This window comes from Ciconia boyciana, chromosome 6 (assembly GCF_034638445.1).
Source record: "Ciconia boyciana chromosome 6, ASM3463844v1, whole genome shotgun sequence".
NCBI classification, from domain to species: domain Eukaryota; kingdom Metazoa; phylum Chordata; class Aves; order Ciconiiformes; family Ciconiidae; genus Ciconia; species Ciconia boyciana.
Genome location: NC_132939.1, coordinates 11,560,903 through 11,580,571, shown reverse-complemented (window position 1 = coordinate 11,580,571; position 19,669 = coordinate 11,560,903). Strand labels below are relative to the sequence as shown.

Sequence of the window (19,669 nt, the reverse complement as noted above, 5' to 3'; positions counted from 1 at the left end):
TTGAGATCCTTGCTCCTGCCTGTCGGGCGTACACCTTAAGCAAATTTGCTAATCTGACCTTTTAACCTGCTGATGATTAATAGACCTCTGCCAGAGCACTGAGACAGGGTTGCTCTGGAGCGGCCCTGCCAGTAAAGGTCTGCCATGAGGTAAAAGGAGTAATCGAGTAAGTGCAGCTGCCCCAACTGCAAGAAGATGGGCTGTGAGGGGCCTGGGCAAAGCTGTCACCTTCTGTTTTTAGAAAGGAAGGGTGCTTTTTGCCTGATGTTGCACTGACCCATTTAGGCTATAGTCTGACCTGAAAATACCGAGGTGAACTGTTCACGTGTTGCCGTACACTGCCTGCCAAGATGCCTTGGAGAAATATGCTCTGTAAAAGTTGATTCATAATTAGTTGATACCCTGAATATTAGGAATCCAATGAAGTGCTGTCATCTGCACTTTTTTCTAGTAAACTCTCTTAGACCCAATTTATACAGTTAAAGTGGCGTTTCATGCACACGTCCTATGGGCAACAACAGGAGAGTCTGTAGTGGCCACTCGTGTAACTCAACATCTGCAACTTACAACTCTTTACAATTTTTTTCAGTCTCCTTCTTTTATGCAAGCATATGGCATCTTTTGCAGTGAAAAAAATAAGCTAATAATTGAAGAATCCTATCATGTCAATCATAGAAAGCTAGGAATAAACTGTTCTGGGTGTCATTGTATTGCTGCGTTAGGGCATCAGGCAAGCAAATGCTTCGTTGGTGAGGCTTTTGAATTTTTCTCAGTGTGCTTGTGTTGCTCCCGCAGAGGCAGCGCGCTGGTCACGTCCGCTGGCAGGACCGGTGGTCAGCAATGGGCAGAGGTGGAAGAGCCCCAGCTATATGTGGTGGGGCGAGGAAGACTTTGGATCATGGAGCACAGATAAACCATCACACGAAATATGACAAAACAGTTTTTCATGCTCCACGTCATTAGTGGCAGCAGGAGCCCTGGGATATGCACTCACAAGCCAAATCACTGTAATATGTCCTTGGATGTGCATGTGTGTGCTTTTAAATGCGGCGGTTTAAGGCAGCAGGTTAATCTGGCTAGAAAGGAGCCAATTTTCCCTAGATGCAGACAGCATTATGTCTGATAGACCTCGTTTGAAAGGAATTCCCTGAAGTTGATAGCATCAATGAAGAAGTCAAGCTCAGTCTAGCTTTGATAGAAACCTGAGGTCTGACAGCCTTTCATCCTGCCTAGCTGCACCGGGCACCAGAAACACCACCAAAGAGACATTGATGTTCAAAGCCTTTGCTATGATAATCTGTGCTACACACAGGGGAGGTTTTGGAGTATTTGAAATTAATGTATTTCATAGTGATCTGCACTTGGCAGGAATGAGGGCGGGGGTAAAAACTCCCATGTTGTACCTTAAAGAAATGGACTGATTCTGTGACTGTTGCAGTCACTTCCCACCTCCCTTTCATAAAGATTTCTGATCTAGAAAGGCATTATGGAAATCTCTTGACTGGCATACAAGCTTTTTTCATGCTGCTGTGCTTTTTATTTTTTTATTTTTTTCTTTCCTTTGGCTGTTGGTTTCAGAGTTTTCTTTTAAGTAGTATTTGGCTGTAGTGTGACTTGCATGCGAAAGGAAGCACTGTTCCTTGAAAATTTTGCTTCCAGATCCGATATAAATTCCCTTTAAACTTGTTCCATACTTCTTCCTTTCCAGATTATTTCATTTGAGGTTTAGTTTGTATGTTGGCTCTTTTTTTTTTTTTTGAGGGGAGTGAGCGCATACTATGCAAATTGTATTCATTTGGATCTGGTGTGCCAACTGTCCAAAACTTCTGGTGTATGCCTTTTTAAATTTTTTTTCTTCTTCTTTTTCTTCTCTCCATGCAATAACTGCACAATACCTGAAACTCAATTGTGATCACGTCCCTGTGGGTGCAGCTTGTACTGAAGAACCTGTTTTTAACTTCAGTTCAAAATTGAAAGGGGAAATACCGCATCATAGTTCAGCTTCTACTTCAGAAAATACCATTGCTTTTCTTTGCTTCATGCAGTTTATTGCTTGCTTATTGTCTTTGGTAATCCAAGTAGCACTTCCAAGCAACTGGTTGGGGGGGGAATTGTGTATCTTAAAAAAAAAAAAAAAAAAAAAAGTACATGTCCCAGCAGGAAAGAAAAGCTGAGGAGCAAAAAGCGTCCAAGGGTACCTCTAAAGTTCTTTTTTCCTTTTCTCTCTCCCCACCCCAATGCTTTACAAAGCTGAAAGGTACTACATGATCTTTTAGGGGTGTTTCTGCCAGTTTGGGTTTTCTTTGCAGCAGAGTAGTGAGTGGTGTTGCGTGGGGGTCCTTCAGCTGCTCATCCCTAACCAGCATCTATCACTGTGCTGTGATGGAGGCAACGGCAGAATTTGGTCTGGTCCAAACACAGATCTGCCCTGCTCGGTCTGCCCCTGCCCATCACCAGCCACCTCCGCGCTGATGCCTAGGCCAAGAGTCAGGCTCAGTATGGCAATGGCAGAGTGAGATGCCAAATGCAGATCGCTACAGTCTGTAATTAAATGGCTGGGAAAGTGCAATACAAGTAAAGGCTAGTTCTGTGCTGTTTCCATGGGTTTATGAACACTCGGAGCCCCATGTAGTGAGCTCCAAGAACATCTTACTTTTGAAAGATGCTGCAACAAAGCCTACGCTGTTTTGTGTGTACAGCTCTTGGGGGACTGGTCGTGTTAGTACTTAATCACAATAGTAATACATCCACTGTATTCAGGCATTAGCTAACTCTTTATTCCTAGTAGACTAAAGCCTGATAACTGGAGTGTAGACAAAGATCTGGTTGCACATTTCAGTGACATAAAAGCAATACTTTTTACCTGTATGCAGAAGAGAGGGAGAAATCTGTGCTAAGGTAAAACTGGAGAGAAGTCCAAGCCAATATAAGCTCTTGGGCTCAGTAATGAAACTTCTTTTTTTAAAATCATGTTTGTAAAGTGGAGAACGTAAAAATATTTCCTTTAAATAGCTTGCATCCAGAAATTTTTCTCTCCATCCTTTTTCTGATGGTCACTTCTCTGTTTTCCTCCTTGGTCTCTATAAGCTGGAGGATATTAAAATCGTTTGAACTGTGTATGAAGGAACTGTGTAGTAACGAAATACATCTTCACGTCTTCAGTTGGTTTGCTTTAGGTAAGCGCATTTGATGAACGGAATTTGGGTTTTCTTCTGATCAGAAGTTGAGTAAAACCCTTCAGTATTCTGACAGTTCCCGTTCCCCAGTTCCCTCTCTCCGCAGAGCAGGCACAGTGAGGGAGGACCGCGGCACTGGGGGGGTCAGGCCGTGCAGGCTCAGCCTCGGGGCCCACGCAGGGGCCGTGGGCAGCCCACGGCAGCTGGGGCGAGGGCGCAGCCCCCCCACGCCCTCCCTAGGGCGGCCCCGGGGGGCTGGCAGCGCTGAGGCACGGGCCGGCGGGCATCCAGCCGGCTGGCAGAGGCTGGGCTGTGCTAAAGCAGAACCGAATTGACCCAAGATCTTTCTGTAAACCACTTTCCTTCCTAAATTGTTGTTTTCTCTAACAAGGCCAGCCGTAATCAGGGCCTTGCGTACCAGGCACTCTGCAGACCCAGACCCAGCTAATCCTTTCTGTCCCTGATGCCTGAGAGTTGGGGGCACCAAAGCAGCTTTGGCTCTGTCTGCCAGTAGCTGTAGGAAGGGGAAGAAATGCGATGCCTTCAGGCTGCTCTGGTACTGCAAACGTTCTTCTCAAATAAGCAACATGTAATCACCACATGGCATCATTTCAGGATCCCCAAACAGCTGTAGCTGTTACATGGAACCTCAGTTAATATATGGGAATGAAACAGTAACACTGTCTTAAAACTTTCTGGATAGGTCTAACATACCTGCCATGTTTTTGTACTTGCGCATGCTCAGCTCTTTAAAAACACTGTTAACGTTGGCTTTCAGATATGTTATGTTGATGTTGGCCATAGCTGCCTACAGATGCATTCCTTCATTAAGAAATTTTGGATCTTCTATACAGTAAAGCGAACGTTAGGACTAGATGATAGTGCGAAAAGTAACTTTCTAGAAAAAATTGACGTTGTTCTTTGCCTTGGCGCTTTAGAAGTGCCTGCGTTCCTACAGTGTCTGCCCACTTACATGCAGTGAAGTAGAGGTATGTGGAAAAATAAATTTTCCAAATGAAAGAATGACTAATGAAGAGCCTGATGATAACACCTTCTATGTATTTAAGCATACGTCATTCTGCTTGGTAGGTGATTGGAAGCAAATGGCCAGTGTTGCTTAAAGACTTTAATATGAGAAGGTGCATCCACCTCTGACCTTCAATATTGTTGACAGGACTAACATAGAGGATTTAAACCTCAGGCTTTTGGAACCAGGCTGTGTGGTGAGCAATTACTATTAAGAAGTGCTTTTTTGGTGTTTCACATTTTCTAGTAAACTTTTCTGTGCTGGAGAAGATGAATCATAATGTAATTCTGACTATATCTCAGCTTGCCTTGTGAAAACAGTGATGCATTTGTCGTATCTCCTATTATTGGTTACTGATGTTCTGCCCTCAGAAGTTTTTTTTGGAGGGGCTGCTTCCTGACATTTTATTCCCACTGTTATTTTTTTTTTCTGATGGATTTCCCAAAAATAATGTTTCAAGATGTATTTTGTTGTTTGACTGAGAGGATTTTTTTGCAGCAGAAATGGATGATGTTTTTGTAACTCTCTTGGAATCTTCCTTTGGGTTTTTTATACTTTGTTTTTCTTCATTTTTTGGAAGTCAAGGCTGAGAGAGGGTAGAAATTGTCCTGCACATTTTCTTCCAAAAATACTGTTTCTACTTCCAGAAACGATGTCTTTTCTAGTCTCTTCTGGTAACTATGGGTCCAGCTTACAAAGACAAAAAAAGAAAACAGGTATAAAGGAATCCCAGTAGCTTGCTTTCTTTTTTGTCTTCTCATGTAAATGCTCCCTGGAGCAGAGTTTGGTGTTTAACCTAAATCTTCTGGTTTTCCACCACCCTCTGGCTGACTTGTCTGGGTGCAGCTTCACAGTTCTCCACTGTCATTCAGTGGCTGGTATTCAGCGGTGAATTGATATTACTCTAACCAAGGAACCTATCATTCACAGCTCAAAACTGCTTTTGGGTTTTTTTGATTCTCTTTCTTTAACTTATTTGTGGTTCCCATGGATTTCAGTGTGACTGATAACATTAATACCCCAATAAGCCTCAGGAAGTATTGTGTGCCAGCTTGCATTAAAAAAATTATAACAATGGAATGTGTTGATTCCTAAAAGCATGTGTGTATACATATGAAAATATTGCCCAGAACGTTTTATTTCTTTGATGATTGGCAGTGAAATGCTGTCTGTATTTTCAGTGGATTAATCCTGGTTACTGATCTGGAGGTCTGATGTCTACAGATGAGGGCAGCTCTGCCAAATGAATGGTCATGGCCTGGAGCCCTCAGGGTCTTGCAGCCCTCCTGCTGACTGTTTCTTCCTCCTGTTCAGCTCTTGGGTAATTGCCGCAGCCCCAGTAATGAGAGGGAAACGTACTGGAGAGAAGACATATAACCAGAGATCCACACTTGGAAAGACACTCTGGAGAGCTTTTGGCCTGTATTCTATGAAAGCTAACATTGGTGCTGTTCTTTTTCTTCCCCCGAGACATATTCTGGGCAATTTGCTTCAGCCCAGCCATCATTTCATATTTTTGCTTAAAAAAAACCCAAACAAACATTAATTTGCTTTCTCACAGAAATCCTGAGGGGAAACAAAAGACGGTCTTATTTCGGTATCCACTGTTCTCTGGTCCCTCACTGCAAGGCACTTTCTGGTGTGTCCAGCTGATGTCTTTGGGCAGTTCTCAGTTTGAGTAGCAGCAGTGCTGGTCACCTTTCTCTGCTCCGTAGCCCCTCTGGGTCAAGAGTGGCCACAGTAAGGGGACAGGCTGTACCTGGGTGGCAGATCTGTGCCACCCACATCTATGCCAGGGTGGCTCCCCGCTGGAGGGAGCAGGAAGGCACCGAGACCGGTGGCCCCTTTGCCCCATGCTCCCTGCTGGGGGTCACCAGCTGCCTAGAAATGTGGTGGCACCTCCTCGGGCACTGCCAGAGGCCTGGGCAGTCTCATGTTGCTGTGTCGGTTCGTAGCCTATCTTGCTGCCCCGTTCCTCTGGATTATCCCTATTCTCAAAGTGTCACGAGCCAAGGTTATTTCCATGACTGCTGACTAAGAGAGTCTGCTTTTTCCTGGTTCATGCGTTTGTTCTTTTTTCGTGGTGTATTTACCTCCATAATTATGTCCCCATGCATACAAAGGGAAGGCTGTAACCACTGCTGCCAAACGTGGCTCTATTTTGTTGGTATAGCTGCATCTATACCAGGGATTTTGCTGACATAGCTCTGTCAGCTAGTGGGTATGCATTTTTTCGTGCTCCTGACAGACACAGTTGTGCCATCTACATTTTCCCTGTGACCTGGGGGTGAGGAGCAGAGAGGAGGACCCAGGGCTGTCTGGGAGAGGGAGTGGGATGTCGAAGCTCCCGCTGGCAGCCGGGCAGGAGTGGGGCCGGAGCTCCCTCTGCATCCTCCTCTCGTGTTGTCCACCCCTGCTCCATGCGCCTGGCCCTTCCGCCTCCCTGCTGGGTGTGATTTCGGTAACAGTAAATAGGATATTACTTGCTCGCTGAATTTGTCTGGCCCAAAGTCCTAACTTCCTATTGAAAGTAGAAAATTGTGCTGATCAAAAACCAACCAACCTACTGCCTGTTCTGTGATTAGCTCTTATATCTCAGCTGTTCCACTGTGTGAGCTTGAAATTATAAGTGTCACTATAGGAAAAGAAAAGCAGGATTTTCAAAAAGCTTAAAGTTTGTCCTTTTAATTGTTTTCACTGACAGTTTTCATAACGTCTTTCTAACTTAAATAACAGGTGCCTTTTCTTAAGAGGTACACTTACTTTCTGGCTGATGCTATCCTTGTGCTATACTTTTTTCCTTTGCTCTTGTGATCCCAACCTAGGAAAACATCGGCATAAACCTTCTACTGTTGTTTATATTGTGTTTCTAATCTACTACAACAGAGCTGAAAAATGTTCTTTCTTGTAACCAGTCTAAACAAGAGTCAAGTTTTAATATCTTGTTTATGTGTAACATTAACCCCTAATGACTGTGGCTTAATCATCTGCAGTTAGCTTTGAAGATGTAGACTATATGGAAACTTGTGACCTTGTAATAGAGCTTTTAGCACCCTTGTTAGAAATAATGATTTTTTAAATACTCACTGTAACCTGCACAGAATAATAATTGGCCCAGAGACATTTTTCCTCAAAACCATTGGACTTAAAAGTTTAGAGTTACAATTTCCAGTGCTATAGATACAACACTATTGCTTTAAAAAAAAAAAAAAAAAGAAAATGTCTTTATTTTAGAACTCACTCTTCAGAAATGCATCAGTATTTCTGATCAGGATTTCTGATGAGTAGTTTAAGTATATGCTGCATACAGATGCCTGGAAAACTATGCATTGTCATTCATTTGACATACTTGTGCCTGTGCTTTGCAAAATGAGCACCCGGGAGTTTTAGTGATGCTCACAGGACAGGACTTCCTGTGCAGGCGGCAGAATGGTGTGAACCCTGTGATTACCAGTTTTCTGTTCTGTGTTATCTGAAATCTGGGTTGCAGGAGTGGCCGAATGGCAAAGCTAGTGCAGCGTGGCTTGGGCCCACCAGCGGCTGTGGCAGGGGCAGACGTTTGAGCCTCCATCTCTGGGATTACGCATGTGGACCCTTGGGCAGCATCCCATGCTTTCCTCATGCCAACACTGTACGTTTGCATGAATGGAGACATATGCAAACTGCTGGCTTATGTGGCTGATCTCATTTTACTTGTCAGTGTCTTAGTGTATTCCCACAGTAAAACTGGAAAGCTCAGACCAGTAACATCAAGAAACAAACTGCACTATTTTTAAAGTCTTCAACTTTAAAATGCGTGGAATGTGACTTAGTCTGTGTGACAGATAAAATCCTACAGATAGGTCATTTTATTTTATGCTTCCTGTGAACATATCTAAAATTTTCACTGCAAAGTGTTAGTCCACTTGTGCACATGCTTCCAGCTATATTTTATTGTGGGATGATTCCAGATGTGGCAGGTTAAATCGGCACAGCAGCACTTGTTGGAAGGCTTATGTTTGAAATGTCTCATGTAACTTTGGCAAAACAAGCTGATAGTGTGTACGGTAACCTTGTAAGTTCATAGGCACAGAGCGTCTCGGTAGGAACTGTTTTGAATTCCATACTTGGCCTGAAAAGTTATTTTGTAGGAGTTCTGTGGAAGTCAGCTTTTTATAAAAATAGAGAAAAGTAATCTGGCTGTTTATAAAGAGAGACTGTTTGCGAGGTTTTGTTCAGAAGCAATTTCTGTTCATTGATGTTTCTATTAGGATTGTGCATCTTAAGAAATGTGTTTTCTGTTTGCCACCAATAGAAAACAGGTATTGTAGGCAAATGTACTTTTGTGGTTTTTAACTAGTTTTATAAGCAAAGCAAGGGAGAGCTTCAGTTGTTACCAATCACATTTAAATTTTTTTTTTTTCCTTTTATGTCAGTTCTAGGAAAACATGCAAAGAAACCAAACCACCAAAAAGTTGTTTCCTCCAGATAGAAATATTTATATTTAAAATGGTCACCATGAAAACCAAGTGCCTAATGTGAGTAGAAACTAAGTTGAAAAACCTAGAAAGTCCTGTAACACAGCCAGTCTCACTTGCAAATTTCACTTATTGTAATGGTATTGAGATTTTAGACAGTTATGTCAGGGAAGAGACGGCAGAAATAGTGTAGTTTTTGCTGATGATGAGGAAGGGCCAAAGTAAATGATTACTACAGATGCTGCAGAATCCAGTGTTTTGTTTCTGTTGATGTTTCTAACCTTAAGCAAACAATAAATGTATTATATCCTGCATGCCAAACTGCAGTCTTAATAAAATAATTTATTCTCGGTAAATTAGGGCTGTATTGAAAACGGAATCGGGATTAGTGGTATTGAAATGCGAGGAATTTAATTATTTTCCAATCTCCCTGAGGAATATGTTCTCAAAAAGTAGAAACAGAGCATTAAGGGACTAAGGAAGGACTTAAGTACTGCAAATTTGAATTAAAATTAGGGTTGTTCTCTCTCCAGTGGGACAACTAAGCCAAAAAAGTTTTTTAATTTTTGAGTATACTACCTCAAAACACTGCTGACAAGCGATTCTCATGGTACTGCTGTCAAAAATTTAAGTTATTTTCATTTAGTGACTCCTATATGTCAACTTTATTGCTTGCTCTGTTGTGCTGAAAGGCTTCACGTGCAGACGTGAACCAGCTCCATACGTCCATTTAACTAGTGATAATTAGTGGAATTACCCTGACAGTGACAGCATTTTTTCACTATTTTCAAAATCACCTGCAGTAACAGAGCTTGTTTCACTGACAGGAAGTATCAGCCAAGACTGGAGGCATTTGCTTTCATATGTATACATCTGTACGTGCACCATTGCTTTAATTTCTACTTTCTCTCTGTCCCTTTTCCATTGCTTTCCTTTAAGTTGTAATAAGATCGTCACTTTCTCCTTGGGTAGCCACCAGGTATGAATAGTACTTCTCAGATTTTCTCATCTGGCATTCCTGTTTGCCCCCAGCTGGAGGCAGAAAGGAGGCTGGGCTAACTTATTACAGTAGAAGGGATCATCAAAATGCAACCCTTCTTCTTCCCAGTGTCTGCACTTTGTGTCTGGGAGCCCTCCAGAGACTTCTGTAATACCACAGCAAGCCACGTCGATGGCCAGATTCTTGTATGAGCCTAATACATCATGCATGGGACCTAAAATGACAGTTCTTGTTGGCTGTGAATCTAACCCCTTGATGCTTCAGTTCTGACTTAAAAGAACATTTGTCCAGGGTATTTCCTGCTCTCCAATTCTCTTTTTTTTGGTGGCCCAAATTTTTATTGGGCTCTGCAGCACTTCAGTAAAGTTTCAAATAAACTTCATTGTATTTTTGGATTGTGTTTCCAGAGGAAGTTCAGTGGTCACTCTGAAAAGCATAGTTTGCAGTTTCAGCATCAATGCTCTCCTCGAGACTTTTGGATCTGTATTTCATCCCTAGAGTGGTCTATATGATGAAGGAAGAGAAAGGGTAAATGATAATACTCTAAGACCTCAAGTATTTCCCCAAACACTTTTTTTTTCCTACTACAGGTAAGCAGTTTATGCATTGTCTCTTAAGTCTTTGAGACAGCTATAGAACAGGAAGCTTTAATTATAGTTAAGAATTACTCCATTCAACTTCTTGTCCTTATTGCATTGTTTCTAGTGAATTACGTACAATACTGCAGATTGGTGACTCTTCAGAAAAAAACGCATACTTTTCCATGAGCTGCATATACTTAGAGCAGCTTCTTCCTCTGTCATCTGTCAACACAGTGTTCATGCCAAAAAAAGGAGAAAAAAGTGGTGTTTCCAGCAAGCCAGAAACCCCAGTAACCAGAGTCTCCTGTCTCATCCTGCCTTTCTGACCACAAAATGTGGCTTTTTTGGAGAACACGACCTCTGACACAGCGAAGAGAAATGCTTCACTGGTGAGCAAATGTCTCTGCTGAGATACCACTCCACAGCTTTTCAGTGTGGAGAAGATGGAAGTGTTCTGGAAGTTCATGAGGAGATAATTTTGTGCCCAGAAAGAACGGCCTCAGTCCTGGCTTTGCGGTGTCGGAGGAGAGAAGTTTTAAGGCTGGGGAGGGTGTCCTGGCTGTCCTTGGCAGCTGCGCTCTTCCCCCGTGGGAAGGCGGAGGAAGCCCAGGCCTGCTGCGTGCGTTTGTGTGTCCGTGCATGTGTGTGCAACGCCTACTGCCACGGGTTTGCATCACGCTAAAAATGGTTCCCTCCCCTTCCCCTTGCTTGCAGTGGCTCCTGCCGACCGTCTCTTCTGTCTTCTCACCATTATCGGCCTGGCACATGCTGCTTTTCTTCCTTGGTTGGAAGAAAGCTCTTTGAGCTTTTATCTTCCTCCCTTCCTTGCTGGATAGAAACAGCTGAGGCTATAAAAATCTCTTCTCTGTGAGCAGAAAAGATATTAAATTAAAGAGCTTGTGATGAGACTCATTTATCAATTATGCCAGAGTTAACTTTTAAAGATATTTGTGTTATATGAACATGATAACAGTCTTGTGAGCTAAGGAAAACAATGGAGAGGAAGTGTTGTTTTATAGTTATGAGGTCCGTCAAAGTCTTTGGTAGCGCTGAGGCAACAGCGATGTGAATTTATAGCGATTAAGGAAACCTAATCTGGCTGCCACTCCCTTAGCTGAAATGTCCAAAGTGGAACATTTCGCTGGCACCTCCCCACTCACCAAGAAGCTATTCGTAATTATTTTGAGAGAAAAGAAAAATACTTTGGCTTTTCTATTATAAAAAATCTCAGGCAGGTATGGAAGTCGGGTTAGGTAAGTGTCTATCCTTGATTTTAATTATTTTCTTCAGTGGGTCTCGAATCCTGGGGTGCCTGTATGTCAAGCTGCTTAAGCCGTGTTGTAGCATCTTACACTGTGCTGTTGCTGTCTTTAGTTGCCCCGTGTTGCCTTCCCCTTGTAATAGCACCCGCGTGTAAAGCTTAAGCCCAGCCATACATCAGCCGCTCTGCATGGCAGTCCCCTACCTTTCCCTTCCCCTAGGAACTTCTGGATCTATTGGCCGGTTTTGGACTGACCTAAAAACCTCTGTGTAGCTCTGCATTCCCAAAGCTGGGGCTGGTGAGGGTCATGCTGGGCCCCCCTCCCACCCGCACCGGGGCAGCCGAGATGGCTGGGCTCCCTCCTGCCGGCATGCAGTTGTTGGAGGGGTTTGCTCGTTAATCATTGAGGACTTGAACCTGGAAAGGTGCTGGATGTCCTCAACTCCTTTTGAGTCAATGGGAGTTCACAGCACTCAGTTTCTTGAAAAATTAGACCTTCTGGAAGTCGGGGCATATAAAATGTTTGTGCTTTTACCTTGCAAAGCCACAAAGCTCTTCAGAAAAGGGCATGGAGCATACTATAAACAAAGTATTCAGAGGGGAAAACAAAAATTTCCTGACTTATTCTTGGCACCAAATATTTAATCATGACATTTGGTCTAAGAAAATGTACAAACTCTCAACGTTGCCAATTTATTTTAGCCACAAACCAACAACAGACTGATGATGTGCACACAAAGGTTATTTATTTTGAGTGCAGCCAGGGAATGTGAGTATTCCAAATGCTTCCTTATATCTCCCTATGGGATCTCTTTAATAAGTTGCATAATATTTTTCTGTATTAGAGGGTTGTAAGATAGACATGGCAGGTCTCTTCTTTACTTAAATACACTGGTTATGTTTTCTCTTTTCTTCTTTGAAGGAAATGCAAGCAGAGAGTGAATAGTTTGTGAACAGTGTTACATTAAAAAGCATCACTTCAAAGGCCTTTCTAACAATTTATTCTGAAACTATAAGCCAACAGATGATGATCCAAGCAAAATAACTAATTATGTGGGAGGTTAGGCAAGCATTGATTTAGTTTTTGATTTCTTGGACTGGTCGATAATTCTTTAATAGCAAGAAAAAGAATACATGACTTAAATCTCTGGACTTGAGTCCAGGTAGACCCTCTTCTGAGGACAAGTTTATACATAACCTGTAACAATTTTATTGGAAAATGTGAAAGCCACTTGGATGTTTTCTGTGGACCTTGGCTGACTCTAAGACGCTCCCCATTAGAGATTGAGAGCAAGGTTAAAGGAGGACAAGGGAGTGCCGCAATAAAATACTAAAGTACTTTAGTTCTTGCAAACTGATGCTCATTTAGAATAGCATTGCTCTTACAGAATGGAAGGGTATTTATCTGAAATATCAGGCACAGTTTGGCAGTGATCATGTTACTAGGAAAAGCCAGTGGGGCTTACTGGGCCAAACATCATTACTTTATATCATCAGCGTATGACAAGGTAAGACTCCAAACACATAACATCAGCATTTAACATGTGGAGACGTGGAGATAAAATTCCTTTCTATGCACTAGAGCACCAAACCCTTTCTCATTTTGGCAAGAGAGTTAGAAAAAGGGGGGAGCGCTCTGTGGCTACTTGTTTTCTGTTTCTTCAGTTCTAGTATAACTTGTGATAATGTTTCTGCTTAGCCTGTTTTGTGCGTTTGCTTACGGCAAGTGATTGTGCCAATTCTAAATTGCTCTGGCTAAGCTGCCTCTTGGCCCTAGCTTGTACAACGGGAGAAAATTCCCTCAAATAGTGTTGACTTTTGGCTGCAGGTTTCTAAGAATTCTTAAGACCAAAACATTACCAGAGATGTACTTGCTGTGACATAAATTCTGCTTGGGAAAAGTGTCTGGATGTTTGGTTTTTCTTCATCTGTTATCTAGCACTTATCACTGAACAAAGTTTAAAGAAATCCTCAGGCTCTCAGTGAAGCTGGTTGTTTTTGAAGCAGTAGGCTTGAGTTTGTAGGGTTTTTATGACAGTCTTTGTGAAGTGTATGTCATGACAGCACAAGTATGTTATGATTACTTGTAACACTTATCTTGGATGCCACTACTAACTTTTTGTACCTGGTTATCCAGTCGCCATACGCTGTGTTTTTATGTTCATATTGGATATACAGTTTGTGGGTTTAATTTTGTTAGGCAGACCCTGCTTTAACATGACCTGTGTTTTTCTTTTCTAGGAATAACATGCTTGAAAATACTTGGTAGTGTTGATCATCTGTACCCCAGCACAAGAGCTCCAGCTTAATCCTTTTCAAACACATCTCTCAGAACATGGGGGAAAACGATGATGAAAAATACAGTCAAGCTGGCCAGATATTTGAAAACTTTGTACAAGCATCCACGTGCAAAGGTACCATTCAGGCCTTTAATATTCTCACTCGCCAACTTGAATTGGATCCTTTGGACAATAGAAACTTTTACACCAAACTGAAGTCAAGAGTGACCACGTGGAAGGCCAAAGCTTTGTGGAACAAGCTTGATAAAAGAGCAAGTCACAAAGAGTATAAACGTGGAAAATCTTGTGTGAACACTAAGGTAAGTGGAGAAGTTTAGTTTTGGATTTCATAGCTTAGAATCTTTTAAACTTGTTTTTCTGCAGAAGCAAGGTTTATACCATCACATGCAATGTGTCCATTCATGTAACACTCCCTTTAATATACTTCTTGAAACTGGCTGATACCAACTGATTTTGACAAATTTTCAGGTATTTTTGTTCTGCGAGTTTCATGGAAACACACAGCATGTAAGAGTGGTCCTAAAAGCACCCTGCTTTACAATCTGCCTCAATCATGGCAGAAAAGTTTTCTGCCCTCTTTAGACATCAGTGTCAATCGGGCATAAGATGTAAACTCATGAGGCAGTAGGCTTCATTCATTCCAGTCTCACAAGAACTACTTGCTTTATTAAACAGGGTTTTGCAAGGTGCAAATTATAGTATATTCAGCAGGCTCCTCAGTTTGCCGCTTGGTGCGTGCTGTAAGAGACCAGAGCTGGCCAGATGTGTTTTAACAGCAGTTCCTAAACTGTTCTCTGGAAAGTGCTGCTTGAAGGTCTGAGGATCTGTCTTTGTCACCTAGCATTGGTTCTGGTTGCTAAACAGCAGCAAAAGAAAATCCTCCACTATTTAAGGATATAAATACTTTCCTGTAACTGTTTTTTTGCAAGCACAATATGAATAATTGCTGTGTGGTAGTTACTGAAGGAGATGGTCTGTTTGGTTGTGGAAAGGACAGGAGATGATCTTCTCTTCAGCAGAGCATGCAATACCAGATTTTGATAAGAGAGGACTACTGAACATTGGTATAAATCTTGTTGATAAAACTGTACAAAATACTCTAGTTCATGCCACTTGTTTCATCTAACTATCATAGAATATCTAATATGTTTGTCTCACAGCAATTCACTTACTGCCAAGTGATAGCTAAAAGTTGCCCCAAGAAGGGTAAGTTTTAAGAAGCTGTTTGACTGTATAGAGGTAGAACAGAGAAGAAGGGCACACTGGGGAGTAACTAGACACCAAACTGTGGAGGACGTTTTAATTAAAACTACCGCTGCAGTGTTATTTTATGGACTCAGTAGACAGGCAGTGTTGAAGGTCTCTTTCTTCTTCTTTGCATCATTGCATTGAAACTTCTCAAAAGCACCAGGCAGAAGGATACCAGGTTACCTTCAGTCTATATAGAGGCCTCTGTTTTTATTTATTCATTTTTAATAAGCTCCTAATGATTATTAACTTTTCTAAGGTAATAAATGTCCTTTCTACAGTTTCCTTTAGAAAATGAAGAGTGCCATTACAGCTATTTGCACTGCTTTCCCGATAGCCTGTTTTTCTCCTTTCCTTTTTCCCTTCATTTCCCTTTTTGACCTGTGCTTGCTTCCTTCCTCCCTTTTGTTCTTTTGAAAAGACCTTGAACATATGTCATTGAACATCTTTGTGATGAAAACAGACAGGAAAGGGAAGGAATGAGAAAGTGTCTGATGATTAACAAATTATAGGAGATATTCCACATGCACCACCTACACATACACCCCCAGGTCCAAATTTCCATGGTTAGTCTGAGGAAGTATTTGCAACACAAAAAAGCAGTTTTAAGACCTATGTGAAATATAAAAATGAAGTTGTCCTCTCTCAAGTGTGACATTACAAAGCCAAGGCCTGGTTCTGCAAAGTTCTTAAAGTGATTAAATTTTATATATGGTGAGAAGACTCATGGAAATCGGTTGGTACATAAAATACAGCCTGTGTAAAGCTTTACAAGGCTGTCTAGCAGGAAGCTAATCAACACTTATGCAGTGTTGAAAGTATGGTTATTACTACTCTTTAACAGTAAAGATTTATTTTTAGTGGCATGATGTAAATATTTGCAGAAATTAATGGACATATCTATGATGCACATATGATCAAATTGCAGATGAATATAGAATGTCTGTATATGAACAGTGTGTGTATAGATACTCTATGAAATACTTGTAGATGTTCATTATGAACCTGGACCATGCCCAGACCTGCATTTCACTGTGTCATCACTGATTTAATGAGAGAAACATGAATCTTCAGATTGCTGCAAATGAAAGCAGTAACCACAGTCTGCGGGCTCTGCGGGGATATCTAGCAAACATTCCTCACATGTGAATCACAGTCTGCTGTGAAAGCCTATCTGTGCAACATGAATGAGAGGAGACACGTTGCGAGAGGACTGTGGACTCCCTGGTCATTGTGGTGGTGCACTCTGACAGCCCCACTTACAGATAAGGAATTCTCAGAAATGCTGGCAGTCCAAACAAAATGCCGGTGCAGTGAGATTAGGCTACAATATACATACCACGATTTTCCTTCGGTGCAGCTGGTGATTTTAAGTTTCTGTCATTCTTGTACGTTATGCCAACTACCATTTTTAGTAGTGAAGCAGGGCAACAGGATTTAGCAGGCTAAATCCTGACAGTGGGGCCCAGCGCTCACCTCTGTGGAGTTGCCTGGGGACTGGTTGAAGTAGATCAGCCCGGAGAGAAAATCTTACTTGTTAAAGCAGGATCACAAAATGAGCTAAGTGGATTTTTGCAATTGCAGTTCTGTAAACAGAGCCAAGGTTGCTAGTAGGCATCATTTTTTAAAAAAAATATGACTTGAAGGCTTTGTTTGAGGTTGCGGCCATGAGCTCTGTAGCTGAGTCTGCAGCTCACAGTTCTTCTCAGATATGGCTTTGCAATGTGTCTGCCTTCTTGCAATCTTCCCAATCTTTGGAGGAGATAAAGGAGATAAAACACAATTAGGATCTAAACTACTCATGGGGTTTTTTGTGGGTGTTTTTTTTGTGTGTAGTTTGTTGGTTTTTTTTTTTAACAAACTGAGAACCTGCTGCCTCACCCAAAAAACTCTTCTTTTTTTTTTTTGCACAGTATTTAAGAGCTGAATGCTGTACTTGTTGATTTTTGTGCTTATAAACTCTTCAGCCACACTTAAGTTACTCATTACAATATACACAAGTTTTATACATACAGAACATTCCACTCCCAACTAAATAACAATAATCCTGTGTCTTAACTGCTCTTAAAGAACATTGCCAAATATGGCTTTCAAAGTTTCTGCAATGATATGATTTTAAGCTGGATGAATAAAACCAGTTGTACAATTTTCAAGAAGTTCAAACCCACTGCTATTTCAGAGTTGCCTTACTGTGGACTTTATTTTCCCTTTAATTCTTTGTAGAAAAAAACCCCCAAAATAAAGTGCTGCAGAAAGACATGCACGAAATTGGGGCAGAACCAAACTTTTTTTGAAACTGTAGGAGTCCATCTGTATGTATGTTAAATCTGTATCAAACATACACTTCCTTCCATTGCAAACTTGTAAAATGGGAATGAGTACTGTTCAGAATAGCTGTTTCTGGAGCTGGCATTTGCACAGTTTACCAGTACTAGAGGGAAACAGAAGTCTGTCCGAAGTAGCCAAAACTCTAGGAATCATACTGTGATTTTTGCAAATATGTCTGGAAAAAGCGCACAACTTTATCATCCTGGCAAAGTTTCTCTCTCATTCTCATCTTTTACTAATCAATGCAGAGTAGCGTGCTTGGAATCTGTAATGATTATTTGTTTCTCCATGGAATGAAACGAAGCTAGACGACTGAAGAAGATTAAAGGTTTAACATATGTTGTTCACCATGCTAGAAGCTTGAATGTCTCTCTAAATTTTTGAACATCCAAAACATAATACGACGATGAACAAGAATTCATCCAGCTAGTTGCAGAGTGTTTTCAGTAGCCTTTTTAAGACATATGTGAGTGTTCTCTAAACACTTATTTGAACCAGTCTGTATGGAGTAGATTCTTTACTTGATTTACTGGCAGTTTACCTGTGTAAATGATACAGATATGTGCATGCACATATGAATGAGGCTCCCACTGATGTTTGAGATATGTATGTATGTGTATCAGAGGGCAGGACCTGGCTCACGCTGTGCACCTGAAATTCTGGCTCTCCCATGACCATAGATTCGTGCTTGAGGAGAGCAGAGATCGCTGCACATGAAAACATTCCAGACTTACTCTGAAGGGAGGTGTTGATTCTCTAAAGCATGCAAATGTGGTGGTGTCTTCCCCCTCAAACATGTATGCTGTTTTTTCAAAACACATGCTTACACTTGAGAACTAAGGAAACTTTGTAAAGTGCTAATGTGTAATTATCTGCTGCCTTGCTAGACTCTAGCATTTCTCTCTGGATATACCCAGTTTTGGTTGATGGTGTTGCACGTTGCGGGGAGGGCAGTGGCAAATTCCTGTGCACAGCTTTGGTCTTCTGAGCATTGTCTATATTGTAGACCCCACCTTGGGCATGGTTCATGGGCAGAGGACTTGCACAGTCTGAGCAGTGGTTTCAAGGCCTAACTGGACAACATTAGCATAAAGCAAGTAAATAAAATTGAGCTAAGAAGTTTTGAGTGCTGCGTATATAAATACATACATATGTACATTTGTAGGTATATGTGTATATATATCATATAGATTCCTGAAAAACAAATGAAATTATCTTGAACTCGGTCCCTGTTGGCCTCTCTTGTTTTCCTCATTCCTGGACTTGGCCTTTCAAAGCTGGTTTTAGAATAGATTAGGTTCCCTTCCAAAAACTCCTGTTGGGAAACTTATTGCAAGACAATGACTCTAAAATTATTTATGACCACATTTCCAGGGCTTGCGTAAAAACACAGTGGCTCTTTTCGGTAGCGTCATATGCTGTCAGTCCTACCCGGACTCGGTGGCATTGGCGTCTCTGCTGTAGGGAGGGCTTCACGGGCTCCTCCGGTGGGGTGCTGCTCTAGCCGAGGCAGCATTACAGAGAGCATGTGGCTTGACGGGGGACGGGAGCGGAGGGGAGTCGGAGGCCAGGGTGTGAGTCGGCTGAAGAGAAGCCCTGGGTCAGAAATGGGGATGGAGGATGGAGGTTTTGTGACTGACTCAGCACTGGCTCTGAGCCTTGTCTCCCTGTACTAACCACACTGGTGTACCCACGAATGATAAAATGGGACGGTCTTTATATGCCAAACCCCTACCGCTCCTTTTCATATTGTCTCCATTTCCAAAGACTGTCAAATGAATGTTTTGGGAGTTAATAAAACCTACTTCGCCTGGTGCTTTCCTTCCCACAGAGTTGAGAAAGGGAGAGGTACTGCCACGTTACATAGCTGTAGGGTAATCAGCAGGATGAGGAGCGGATACCAGCTCTCTCTCCTTGTTATTAGGTAGAAATTGGCTTCCGACCAGTCCGTAGTTGTTTACAAACATCCTAATGTGCAGTCTTGCCCCTCATAGTAAATGAAGCAGGTTGGCTTCTAGATGTCTTCCTCTCCCCTCTTCCTCTGTAGTGCTAAACAAATACCTGTCTCTTAATTAAGCAAATCATCCAGCATGTCTAAACCTGCTGGTATTGTGGCTAAATTTCCTCCTGAAGTGCTGGCATTTGTTGATCCTTCAGAGGCAACTCAGATTTTCAGCCAGGTTTCTCCTGTGCTGTATGTATATGCTGGTACAGAAGCCAGTGAGTTTGTGTGTTCAGGTGTTGTGATTGATTGTGTCCCTTGAGACAAATGTTTGGTTTTTTAAGAGGGT

General features: G+C 41.9%; 1 protein-coding gene across 18 annotated transcripts in view; it reads left to right on the top strand.

Moving 5' to 3' along the window:
* The window catches only part of MICAL2 (microtubule associated monooxygenase, calponin and LIM domain containing 2), a 135,651-nt gene that overhangs the window by 10,368 nt on the left and 105,614 nt on the right, over positions 1 to 19,669 (top strand). For 14 of the 18 annotated variants that reach the window (XM_072864933.1, XM_072864930.1, XM_072864928.1 and 11 more), the window contains exon 2: positions 13,744 to 14,101. In XM_072864933.1, coding sequence (XP_072721034.1) covers positions 13,838 to 14,101 — 264 coding nt within the window. In that variant the 5' untranslated portion in view covers positions 13,744 to 13,837. Of the gene's footprint in view, positions 1 to 10,463; positions 10,631 to 10,997; positions 11,495 to 12,988; positions 13,011 to 13,135; positions 13,225 to 13,743; positions 14,102 to 19,669 lie in introns of those variants that run through there. The other 4 variants (XM_072864917.1, XM_072864916.1, XM_072864919.1 and 1 more) reach the window with 4 other exon arrangements.